Source organism: Phodopus roborovskii, unplaced genomic scaffold, assembly GCF_943737965.1.
Source record: "Phodopus roborovskii unplaced genomic scaffold, PHOROB, whole genome shotgun sequence".
NCBI lineage: Eukaryota > Metazoa > Chordata > Mammalia > Rodentia > Cricetidae > Phodopus > Phodopus roborovskii.
Genome location: NW_026126691.1, coordinates 3,358,361 through 3,371,959, shown reverse-complemented (window position 1 = coordinate 3,371,959; position 13,599 = coordinate 3,358,361). Strand labels below are relative to the sequence as shown.

The 13,599-nt window shown below is 36.0% G+C and overlaps 1 protein-coding gene across 1 annotated transcript in view; it reads left to right on the top strand.

Annotated features, from left to right (window-relative positions):
* Adk (adenosine kinase) overlaps window positions 1-13,599 on the top strand; it is a 266,620-nt gene that overhangs the window by 182,102 nt on the left and 70,919 nt on the right. Inside the window, exon 5 of the mRNA XM_051174772.1 lies at window positions 7,142-7,177. Coding sequence (XP_051030729.1) covers window positions 7,142-7,177 — 36 coding nt within the window. The remainder of the gene's footprint in view (window positions 1-7,141; window positions 7,178-13,599) is intronic.

Below are 13,599 nucleotides of genomic sequence, written 5' to 3'. Positions count from 1 at the left end.
CATTGTTCTAAGTAGTCATTCTTTGTGGATAATCAGTCTTCAGTTGTGGTGAAGCTCCTACTTACCTCATTGTTCCTTTAGTTGCCAACATTAAATAAATGTGTTTGAAGGTAAAAACACACTAACTCACTATTCTGTCTCCTAAAACATTGCAATCAGCTAGTTAATAAACCACTTTGTGGAAAGGTTAATTCCCACAAAATAAACCTCTTTTTTTTTTTTTTTTTTTTTTTTTTTTTTTTTTTTTTGGCTTGTGTTCTGTCTCTTAAATATTTTTTTAGTTTCATTAATAGAGATATAATTTATATACTGACTATCTAATTTTATTATATACCTATTATATACCATAAAGACAGACAGAGGCCATGTCTGTCTTTATAGTTACACATTGGCCCACAGAGTTTCTGGCACTCAATAAATGTTAAATAATATTTCTATTCAGCATTCTGTAGACAGGAAGCATATGGCAATAAATGTCAGAGCACAGGTTGGAAATCTCCAAAAGTTATACATTATATTCTTTGGAAAAGCCAGTTCAGACATTTTTGTGAATGAAATTTCTTTTTAAGAGCAGTTCCCTGTCTCAGATGTTGCTTAACAATTTTCCAGCCTTCATTTTCTTATAAATTAAAACTTTTCCTCATTGGTAATAATAAAATTTTTGAAGTGTTAGCACAGATGCAATCTCATATGAAAATATATAAGTGATTTTATAGATTGCATGAAGAAAAGGTAGTTCATAGTTTAAAGAACAGCCATAGTTTAAAGAACAGCACAAGAAAGCATTTACAAGTTTAAACAACATGTCTTTATATTCTGGCATATGTGATGTGAAAAAGAAGAAAACAACAGTTATTTCTTTATCATTAAATTTCAGTATGATTTGGAGGGACATCACTGCCACAGCTGTTGCAAACATCACAGTAGTATTAGACTTTAACTCAATATTCGTCTCACCTGGATATTACAACACTACTTAAAAATCTTTAGTCTCAGAGTACCATAGCCTAGAATAACATATGACGTAGAAATTTGAAAAGAAAAAAAAAAAGATTTATTTTTACAGGGTATTTCTTAGTTAGAAAGAAATGGTTAACCATACTAAGCTATACAAAAGCATTTTGAAAACATGTATCTAAAGTTTCTTACTCTATGATTGATCTTCTGACCACACTGCTTTGAAGTTTTGGTACATCTGATTAAGGTCTGTGATTAAGGTCTGTTATGGACTAATTAGATTGTAACCCAGGATATGGACACGTTGCTGAAATGCCTGCTATCAAGACTCTGATGCTCACTGCATGTTGGCCATTTTCCTCTCCATTAGGGTACTTCAAATATGGCATCTTAGTGAGTTAGTGGAGTAAGGTTGAGAGAGATAGGATGGGCTAAAGAGAATGAACAAAACACTCATCTCTTTGGTCATTTATTAGAAGCGGGTTACTAGCTATAGCCACACTCTGGAGAAGATTGTCCATGGGTCTGAGTACCAGTCAGCGGTCACAAAGCCATTGTAGAGACTGTTACAACGCATGATTTTTCAGATAAGATAAGTAGCCAGTGTATTCCAGATCTTCTACTTTTTAAGAACTATCCAAGCATTTGCATTCAGTAGGGAAAATGACTTCATACTTTTATATGAAATGTTTCCATTTTATTATCATAAAATTGGTTTTAACCCCAAATGAACAAAATGTAATTAATAAATAGATTTTTAAAAAAACATAATATAGAGTGACTTGCTCCATAGAAAATGAGCTATGAACCTGGAACTCCATGTCTTTTCCTTTAATCCCTATACTCCTTCAATGAAAACCATTCAAAAAGAACATCACATCTCAAACTATATAGAGAGGTCTGAGTTTTCTGTTGTATAGAGGGAAAAATTATATATATATATATATATATATATTATATACATATAATATATATATATATATAGTTAGTTAGTTAGAGAGAAAAATGGACAAGAAATGTTAACATGCCTTAGATTCATCCATTTCAAACTATTTAGGACCTAAAGTGTTATTTTTCATTTCATTATTTTAAGATCTGAAACAGCTGGAACCCTCTATCCTAACAGATGCTCTTAGTCTAAATCCATGTTTGAGAGTAAATATTTTACTTATAGTGAGGTGGACAGTGTGAAATGAAACATTGGTCTGGTGCCCTATTCTCCCTTGGTATCTTCCTGTGCTCTGAACTGCAGGACTACCAAACCCTTGAATCTTCTGCTTGGAACAACAAAGCAGAGTGTTTCAGATGAGTGGGCTGTGATCTACAGTTCTAACCTGAATTTCCCCCTTTTGGTTCAGCCTATAATCAGGACCCCTCTTGTCTGCTTGTTACCTTGGGTTCATTGTCTTAAAGTACAACACAGGAAGTAGGAGGGCCAAGAGTTATGGGATACGAAAATAGTGTGAGTTAATAGTCATACCAATCAACCAGGCGTAGGTAGTGCACACCTTTAATCCCAGCACTCGGGAGGCAGAGGCAGGCGGATTTCTGTGAGTTTGAGGCCAGCCTGGTCTACAGAGCAAGTTCCAGGACTGCCTCCAAAGCTACAAAGAGAAACCTTGTCTCAAAAAAAAAAAAAAAAAAAAAAAAAAAAAAGTCATACCAACCTATATAGGAAGTCCTAAGTAACATCAAGTAAAGGAAACCTTCCTACAATTAATAACTGAGTTTAGAAAATTCTAATGGTTTCAGTCCAATATTTAGAATATGTATTTCTAGAATAACTAGTTATAAATGATTAGTTTTAGTTAAATATCAATTTCACTAAATCTGCTTTATTAAAGTAAGAACTTGTGTACAAAATAAGTTTCACTGGCTGATTATATAGAAAGCAGTTGCCTTTTGTGCACACAAACATCTACCTGCTTTTCTCTTTTTCTGGGTAATCTGAGGATTGTACTTTTAAGTAATAGCTTGCTAATGCCTTTTTAAAGGCTCTTAATGTAAGAATTCCAGTTTCATTAACTATAAATTCCAGCTTTGTTTTTTAAAATCTCATTTCAAAACCCATATCTGGTACTTTTTGATGAGCACATTTTTAACATGGGTGGTGAAACAGCAAGCCTACTGGAATGCCTAAGTGGACATGGTATAGACAAGAGTAAGACTTTAATTATGCATTATTTCATTGACAACACTCGTTCCACTAAGGGAAAAATTGACTCAGTTATTGCAAAAGACATATCATATGAGTCATTGTAAAGGTTACACTATATTATAGCATATTCAACAATGAGAGGATTCTGAAAATGGGACCTGTCTCTGGAATGGCATAATGGTGAAAGTTATCAAAATGGAAAGAAGTGTCAATGTGAAGTGCAAGCTGATCAGAAATAGTCTTCCCGGACAGACTTGTTTAGTTTCGCTTATGCTGCTTGCCATGCATGAATGGAAGTTCTGCACTCTCACGGGAGCAGGAAAACCTCCTGTGTCAGTTGTTTATCTCCGTAATCCCTCCTCCTCGGTGATTTTTTTATGTCAGATCTAAAATGGAAAGCCTATAAATATAATGATTATCAACATGGATAATCACCTGCATTAGGAACTGCCCTGCTTCTCTGTTCTAACCCTAGCTATTCTCCACTTGTCACCGCCAGTCTGTGGTTGCATTTTAACCTGACTGCTTCATTAGATTTGTGAAACTCAGTATGAGGCGCCCTGGGGCAGCACAGATGGGGACTTGCTTGTTTTCTTTTCTCACTTTTACTGCAATGGCACACTAACAAGTCCTTTTCAATTTAGTGTGATCAGTTCACTTGGAATTACTCCTGATACTTGGAGCCCGCCTTGCTTTTCTGCCCACCCTCTATGCTCATTCTTTCTAACCTGTTTTATGACCTACTGCCTTTTCTTTCTGCTCTTTCATGCAGTGAATCTGAGAGCAAAAATTCTACTTAAAATTCTTGCTGGGTCAAACTGTTCCCCTCTGTTGTTTTGTTTGTTTTGCTAAGGGGGTAAAATAAATGCTGTCCTATCATTTCTACAAACACCTTCAGATCAGAGGTTAGTGGTGACAAAGTCTACAGTGATGTGAGACAGCTGCCTTCTCTAATGGTGTGACTTGGGGCACCAGTCCAAGATCAAAGGAAGGTGAGAGGAAGCCAGACGATAGGAACCTTTTAAGGCATATAACAAGGACTTAGCTGTTATAGTGACAGGTCACTGCTCAGCAAACCTGTGTGAAGAGGCACTAAGATAGAAAATTGAGTTGGCTTTTCTAAAGTATGTCCTTCCTCAGCCAGAAATGTGTTGGTGCTTGAAACTGTTCACATATGTGAAAATGTCCTAAGGCATGCCTTCCTTTAAAAATAATGATTTGAAGCTAAGCATAGTATCACAAGCCTAAAATCTTAGCATTTGAGAGAGATGGAAGCAGGAAGAGAAAGAGTTCAAAGCCAACTTAGACTACATAACAGGATTTAAGCCAACTTAGGAGCCCCTGTCTAAAAGAAAAAATATACATATGTAAATTTATTCTTGCCATTGTTCTATGTCAAGTTACAATTAATTTATTAATACTTGAGTAAAATTGACATTATAATGCAATATAGCCAGACATGGTGACATACATCTATAATGTCAGCACTCAGAGATAAGAGGATTAAGAAGTTTAAGGGCAGCCTAAGCTACCTAAGGGCCTATTCCACCACACAAATAATAAGACAGGTTTGGCATTTAACTTGATGATATGGCACTTACCTAGCTCAAGTTGCTAGGCCCTGAGTTCAATCTCCAGCACTGCTCCTTCCCTCCATTTAACTACATATGAACTTTCAGCCTTTCTGTCATGGTGTGGTTTTAATTCACAGATTCCTTTTAATGACCCTGAAGCTCCCTCATCTCTACCCTCTGTCATGGAACTCACTGTTGCCCAGCCTGGGCTTAAGAAGTAGTTCTTAGGGGCTTAGGAATACTTGTTACCCTCGTTAAGGATTCTAATATGTATGGTTCCTAGCACCCACACAGTAGCTCACAACCATTGGTAACTCCAATTCCAGGGCACTCTCCTAGCCTTTGCAGGCCCCAGCCATGCACATAGTATACATACTTACATGCAGGCCAAATACTTATATACATAAAACTAAATAAGTATAGTAGTAGTTCTCAGCAGAGCTGTGCAGTTGCATTATTCATCTAAGAATTCATTTAGAAAACATTACATTGATGTCATTTCAACCCTATCCTTTGCCTTGATATCTCCGAAAGCAAATAGTATTAAGTATGTGAAGTATAAACACTCTATTGTTCATAAGTTGCAAAGAAGGTAGTCAAGGTTTTGCGTATGTGTGTCATCAATGTCGTCATCAACATCAGCTGTGGCTCACTGGTCATCCTGATATTTCTCTAGTGAAATAACTAGAGTTGTGTGCTCAGCTTAATGGTTCCTGTTAACTTCACTGCTCAACCATAATCATGCATTCTGACCTTTTCACTCCCTCAAAATTATAGGTTCTCTAAATCTGATGTATTTCTTCATTAGTATTTCCCTCAATATGGGGGAACTATTCACATTTATTTTAAAGGCACTGACTGTACTTTCTGCCTTACATGGTTTGGTGCAGCAGTCGTTCTAGTTGAGTTGGATCTGCTCACTACTTGGGCTCAAATCCCATCCTTCTATTAATATCTCTTGGCAAAGATAATTTGGGAGGAATGTAAGTTAAGATGTAGAGACTCTTGACAGTTGTCTGCATTTTTTTTCACTTTCAAGAGGGAAGTACAAATGAAAAGTAACATTACCTCCATTTTCTATCATTCCTAGAATTAAAATGTATGCACAAGCTAAACAGTAAAAGCGTAAAGGTTTGGTTACATTGATGTGGGTGGGTTTTTGGTTTTCAGGGGTTTGCTGTTTTGTCTTTCAGGGGCCTGCTAGAAAAGCATTAGAGTGTATCATTTATGTTCACTAAATTGTACTCATAAAATATTTAAAATCTAGAAGAATTTTGTGTATTAAAATCTTTAAACACTTTTTAAGTGTTAACTTTTATAGCCTATTTCTCTTAAACATAACAATTCCTGGCCAGCCAATGCTATGTAGCAAGACCTTGTCTTGAAACAGAGGCTGGGGGTTATATAGAATAAAGTATTGAGCCCACATATCACATACATCTAGGTCACACCGTTGTCAGTATTTTGTCAAATTTGCTTTCCTTCATTCCCACCCTCTAAAAGTATTCTAAGTTACAAGTTTTGAGTCTTTCACAAGGTTTGTTTAAAAAATGATCCAGTTAAGGTCCATGCCTTGGTTCTTTTTATTTCCCCTTCCCAGTTTATTTTTGAGGCTAACTTTAGTTAAAGAGACCAAACTAGTTGCCCTATAAATGTTCCATCTTGCATATTTGTTTGTTGTCCTTATCACTGTCTCTTTAATTTGTTCTTCTCTTGTTAGTACAAATTATTGGGCTATAGTTTTGATTAATTGGTGTTAAGATTTTTGGGGTAGAATACTTCCTGGGTGACACCACCAGCTCCATTCTACATCATAACCGAAGGCACAGAATGTTGGGTGATCCCACTACAAGTGATGTTAACTGAAGGATTGATCACAGGGTTAAAGATGACAACTTGATCCCTTTCATCATAATATTATACTTTGCTCTAAGCTGTGCTGCTTGGATTCTGTGGAAAGACCCAGTACCCCTGTCATCCTTCACCTGATGGCTTTAACAACCACTTGTGATCCCTGTCTCTATAAATTTCATCATAGGATTCAAAATAATTTTTCACCGTATCTGTGCCTCCTAAGCAGGCATTCTTGTCTCCAGAATGGCTTTCTGAGAGGTACTGTTTTAATTAGAAATATAACCACCAGCATGGTTCTTGGGTTTCAAGTGACTGTCTTTCTTTGCTGAGGTCAGAACACCTGAACTCACTGTGGCAGCAAGTGTAGAATCTTCTGTATTCCAACTTGTGAAGTGTGTTGACGTTATGTGGCCAATTGTTTCTCATGACAAGACAAAAAGGAATTATTTTTAGAGTAAAAATAAAAATTAATCTATGTGAGTATATTGAGATAATTGTACAAAAAGAAGACTGAATGGGTTTCAAAATGAATTATTTCTTTATTATCTAGCACTTTATAATTAACTGTTCTTTTTTTTTTTTTTTTTTTTTTTTTCAGGAAGCTGCCACTTTTGCTAGAGAGCAAGGCTTTGAGGTGAGTTAACCCACAATTGCACACCAAACAGATCCTAAAGGTTTTTTCTAGCTGATAATGAAGTTCTTTTGGACAGTGATTGATGTGCTATTATACTCTCAGAGCCTCTCTGCAGTTGCCATGGAAACTTGGCAGTCGTCATGGTTTCTTTGTTCTTCCAGCACAGTGTTATGACGCACTCTGCTAGGTCTGCACCCAACATTGCCTACAGATGTTATTTATTGAATTTTGAAAAGCCTCTTGGGAAGCCAAGAGGTTGGGCACAGTTTCAAGCTGCCTCTGCAGATATGGGGCCTGTCAGTTTGTTCAGTTAAAAAGCCACCTCATTAGCTGCATTACATTTCCTGAGAATTCAGTCCTGAGCAGCAGTGGAACAAGACAGAATAGTGAACTATAATGTCACTTAAATAAGTCCAACCCTATCACATGTAGATTATCATTATGCAAATTAATTTTCAAAGATTGTATTTAACAGTCATTGGGGATTGATTAATTTAAATCCTGCTTATGAACTTCCTGTTTGAAACTTGTCTCCCTCTCATCTATTTTTAAAATGACATAGAATATGTTTTATTTTTCTGAAAAAAATATTGGTAATTGGCCTTAATTTTCTGGTTTTGATTCTGTTTTACTAATAGAAGGATAATCTTGTCAAGATTCAAAACTCCATGTGGTTGTTGTTGGCAAAATCAAAATATAGTCAAGATCATGCTTTTGTCTGCATATTATGCAGACATATTATGTATCTTCCAATTGACTGTTAGAAAACACTAACTTTGGTATGAACCTGGGTTAATTGACAAATAATTAACTTGAGTTTATGAGTCTTTTATGGCTGATATTGAGCTTGAACTGTCAGATGCTCTGTTTTATACATCAGCTTGCAATATTATATCTAAGTAACTTTTAAAAATTATACTTACTTATTTAATAAAGGGCACATGCCTGCCACAACATATGTGTAGAACTCTAAGGAGAACTTGCTGGAGTCAGCTCTGTCCTTTCACCATGTGAGCCTGGGGATTGAACTCTGGTTGTCTGGTTTGGCAGCAAGCACCTTTACTGGCTGAGCCATCTCACCCATTTAACTTGAAAAATTTAATGTGACCGGACCTGAGATTTAGGAACTCTGCCCTTATTTGCATACTCAGTATTGTCAACCATGTACAGAAGCTGAGAGCATTGATTAAGCAATATTAACAAGCTTTAAGTTCCTTAAAGAAAGTTGAATTTATAGTAGAACTACAATTTAAATTACTAAAAGCAGACTTGTCGTTCAGGATCAAAATAACACACATACATTGTATCTGTGCCACAGAATATAATAAACTGGAAACTCATCCTCTTCATAGAGGAAAATGAGCATGCCTCTAAGAACTCTTTCAAGATCATTTGAAAGCATAAGGAAATTATATAATAGTTGACTTTGTAGAAGTTTGAATTATTATAGTACCATTTTTTAGTCATTGCAGAGGTAGGTTGTGTAGAAAAGGATTTCCAAGTTTCTCATTTTGTCCAATTTGTTTCATTATTTAATCTCCCAAGCTAACAGCTATTGTAGATATAATCGGGAGAGTTTGCAGCTTACAATGTGGGGCCACCAAAATGCTTCAGCAGATAAAGGCACCTGGTGCCAAGTCCAAGATCTTAAATTCAATCACCATGACCTCTGGCATCCACACTAGAGCTATGAGACATATGTGAACACATACACTAAATTAATATACTTTTTATGTGAAACTAGGGAGATAGTACTCATGTATGCACAAACAAATTTAAATGTTTTTATTGTGAGAATATATATAAATGCTTTCAGTCATTTTTAAAGTTTTACTGCCAGGCATGGTTGGGTACTCTTTTTTAATTTCTATACTCTAGAGACAGAGGCAAACAGATCTCTGTGAGTTTGAAGCCATCCAGAGCTACATAGTGAGACTTTATCTCACATCACAAAGTTTTACCTGTGCTAAGTTTTTATACTAAAAGCTAACATTCTCAAATACTACAAATCAAAATGCTTCATAGATAAGAGCTTTTAAAATGTAAATGTGTACCTGTCAGCTGTGTTATCACAAACATATTTGTGATATTTGTGAACAAAAATATTTGGGTTCTATGATTAGTTTTGAAGATACTTAGACATTTAATATGCATGTAGCAAACTATCTCGGTTCTATACCACCTGTGGGATATTTGTTTGTTCATTAAGCCTAGTACAGATTTTATTCTTTCCTTGAGCTCTTTGCTCTGCATATATCTGGTTTACATTCAATCTTAGCAGCAAACTACTTTCTCTGTTCCTGCTAACCAGCACTATATTAACCTTTCATTAGTTCCTACTTACTGGTTTAGAAATTGTTTCACTGTGTCATGTCTGCCATAATGGATTAGAGCATATAAGCAAAGGGATGATTATCATAATCATATACCCTATTACCTCCTGACATACCAAAACAGCTCTGCACTGATGTTGACAGTGGTATTTTAGATTCAGTAAAGCACATAGTATCTTGCTATGCCCCTGCATGGATTCCCAAAAATCATTAGAAGCATTTGCATAATATATAGAAGCCATGAATAGAATAGCCTCAAGTCAGCATTGTTAATAAAAATGCAGTCCATGTGTGGAATGCTATCTGAGAAATCCAGTAATTTTGTAATGTCATTAAAGTTTTCTTAGTTCATTAATGAAAAATATGAAAGCATAGATGCAGAGTAAAACAAGAGGAAACCACTTTATCTTCACAGTTTTCTGTCTATGGACGTGTTCTGATGTTCTCATGTCTACTGTAACAAACTAAATAAAAGTCTGTATTTTATTACTTTCCACCTTAATGTTGGCTCTAAATTTGGAGCGAGTCTAAAAAAAGAAAAAAATAGAGTAATTGAAAGAAAAGAAGCACCCTTCCTTTTCACCAGCACTGCTGCCCTCCGTTATTTTCTGTTATTAATCCCAGTCCTTTCCAAAAACCTCTGAGTGTTGCTATCGGTGATCTGACTGCTGACAGGCCAGCCGGACACCTCTAAAAATAGCCTGTGTTTATTCATCAGGAAAGACCCTCAGCATCATTGTTTATGATGCCCTGGTGGGTTTCTCTGCAAATTCTAGATAATCTTTATTTTAAAAAAAAAAAAAATCTTTAATCTTTAAAATGAATTGGGCATTTTTTTAGTGTGAAGCAGCAGCTCAGGCGGGCACTGGAGAAGGAGATAAAAGCAGGAGCTAGGCAGAGCACATGTGGGCTCCTTCTATATAGGTGTTAGAAAATTGCATAGTGCCCAGATTTAAATGACAGACCTGCTAAGAATTTAAAATGACAATTCTTGTTAAAGAGTTCTGTGAGGCCTTTTATTATTCTGGAAAAACAGCTCAGAGTGCAGTGTATTGTTAAATTTTCCTTACCTTGAGCTGAACTAGTTTTGCATTTTTAGAACCTAAATAAAAACAAGGTACTTAAATACTTCATTATGAAGCCTTTTAAAAACTGTCATAAATTGATTTAAATTAAATTAAGAATATATCTTTAAAACCTAAATTTAGTTATTCTCTGTATATGTGCCAAACTCTGAGAGGAATTCAAACCTATTCAGTCATTTATTCAACACTACTCCAAGCAAAAAGTTTCCTTTTCTTGTAGATGTCTAAGAGAGAATACTGTGTCCATTGACAGAACAAGGTGATCTCCTCCCCTTTCCTTTCTCCCTCAGCTTCTGACAACCAAAGACATTGTGGAATTACAGCCTTTCTGTGACCAGTGAGGACTCAACCATTTTGCAACACTGAAGGACCAAATCTAGAATTGTGTGATCCATTGGCCACACTTGGCTACTCTAGTTAAGGTTATTTAATACTAAATAAAATTTAATTCAAATTTTAAAAATTTAGGTAGTACTAACCACCCTGAATGTTGAGCCATTGCTTGAGCCCATGGGTGTGAGACTTGTCTATACAGCATAGTGAAGTTCTGTCTCAAACAGTAAAATAAAATGCAGTCTCTGTTGACTTACACACATTTCTAGACCCCCCTCATAGCCTTTGTGCATGATGAATATTTCACTAGACGGTACAAATATGGAACATATACAACATCTCAAAAAGTTCCATTAATCAGCACGGAGAAGAAATCTACAAAACATATTTAAAAAGTATTGGTTCCCAAAGAATTCTCTAAAATGATTCTTAGGTTCCTGTGTTCTTTACAAATTTTTGGGTTACAGTGAACCATCACAGTTTCTGAAAGAAAAATGTAAGTCAAGTCCTGCTGACTAGGACACTATGCCCATGCTTTCTAAGCTGTCTGGGCCCCAAAGAGGACAATTTTAAAAACAAATTAGGAAAACCAGATCACATAGTTTTCTAATGTTGTTCATTCAATGTTTCATTAAAAGTATTTACTAAGCACTTCCAATGTGCTTGATGCCACCAACAAACAAAACGAGAAAGAAATGACCAGCATTTGATTCCTCAGAACCTGGGAAAAAGTGGAAGGAAAGAACCATTTTGCAGACCTGTCCTCTGAGCCCCCATACATGTGCTGTAGCAGATACGTGCCAATAATAATTTTTTTTAAAAAAACAAAAAGAAAGTTTAACACTTACAAATAGAGTATCTAACAATGTGGTGGAGGGGTCAGGCAGTTAAGCAGTCGAACAAGGAGACACATTTCAAACAGAGGAAATGAGTAGAAAGGCCTCCCAACAGAAACAATATGATGTACTGCTCATTCTACAAGCCATTGTCTCTGGATTGGGTTGCATGTGGATGGTATCCTGAGACCTGACTGGTGATTGAACAACCATAATCTGTTTACAGAGTTTCTGTTGAGAAGACAGAACAAAAAACAGTATAGTTAAGTGAGCAGTATGGGAACACCACAGCTGGGACCAAGTGGGACATGATATTTGAATATTTCTATCACCTATTTGGAGAAAGTAGAATGACCCTTCCTTTCTTATTTTACTTTGACGAATGTTGGTTCTTCAAATGTGTGGTATGGTGGAGGACATCCATGAAGTCACTCTAGGTTTGTAGATGTATGTTCTACTGTTAGAACTTCTCGTTTAGAAGCAAGGGCCTCTCAGATTATGAAAATTATTACTAGTACAGCGGTTAGTGAAATAAAAGATCCTATTGATGAGACTGTTTTTGTTTTGTTTTGCTTTGCTTTGTTTTTGTTTTTTAAAAAGCATTGTTCACTCACTTCTTGGTACATGCTAACGTGCAAGTATGAATTCCGAAGGACAACTTGTGTAAGGCTGTTCTCTCCTTCCACCAAATGCCTCAGGGGTCAAACCCAGGTCATCAGACTTAGTAGCAAGCATCTTTACCCACCAAACTTTTTACTGGCCCAAGAATATAGACTTTAATTTGGAAGATAATACTGCAGTAACTAGTGATGATAAAAACCACAATTTTACATTTTTAGAAATGCTTCAGTTTGTACTTTTTTTCCAATATGTCACTGATGCATTTAATATTGCCAGAAACTTTGAGAGTTAGATGCTCTGTTCAACATATGAAACCTAGGCCATATGACCAGTTCAAGTACACACAGCTCACTCGTATGTCAGCATAATCAAAGCTTGACTCTCCAAGTCTGGTATTCTTCATTACAAACCACATTTTTTTTTCCCTCTGTCATGTTCTAGCATATTGAAAAAAAAGTTGAAGTTCAGAATGGCCTTGAAGAATGGGGACTGTCTAGACATTTAAACATTGGAATTTATGGTGTAAAATATAAGTAAGGAAGAGCATAAATAAAGATCAGGATTAACTTTATGAATGTGCAGAAAGATGACTGAGGAAGTCTGTACTTTTGTGTTAATAGCAAAAGGCACATTCCAGGGTTCATAGAAGCAACATAATCTGTGGGTAGCCTGAAAGCGGTGGTTGCCAACACTGTGATTGCCAGAGGCAGATTTGGGGATGGTCATGTTTGCATGTGGTTGCTCAACTTTTGTTAATAATCTTAGCCAGCACACTTAATTAATGTCTGTGAGTCAGTTTCTTCATCTGCAAGATGATATGTACCAATAGACCTACTGCCTGGGGTAGGAAAGGCCCAGGAAATATTTTAGAGACATATGTATGGCCAATAAAATAGAGGAAATTATGATATCTACTATATAGAGAAATTAAATTTAGGGACCACCCTGTAATGAATGCCTCATCCTCAACTCTGTGAACTTTCATCTCTTGTCCCTACCCCCTTGTTATCTTTTTTTCCCTCCTTAGTAGATACTATACTTGAGCTTTCAGTACTCAATATTTTTGAAGCCCTTTCTAGGGATTATTTGAGCATCTTTAGGCAGAGTTAGAATGAGAGTCATTAAGAGGGATAAAATTAGCATTGCATTAGCTTTTTCCGCTTTATCTGCTCTCACCTTCACAACTTTTCCATCTTTGTTTCTTGTTTATTTTT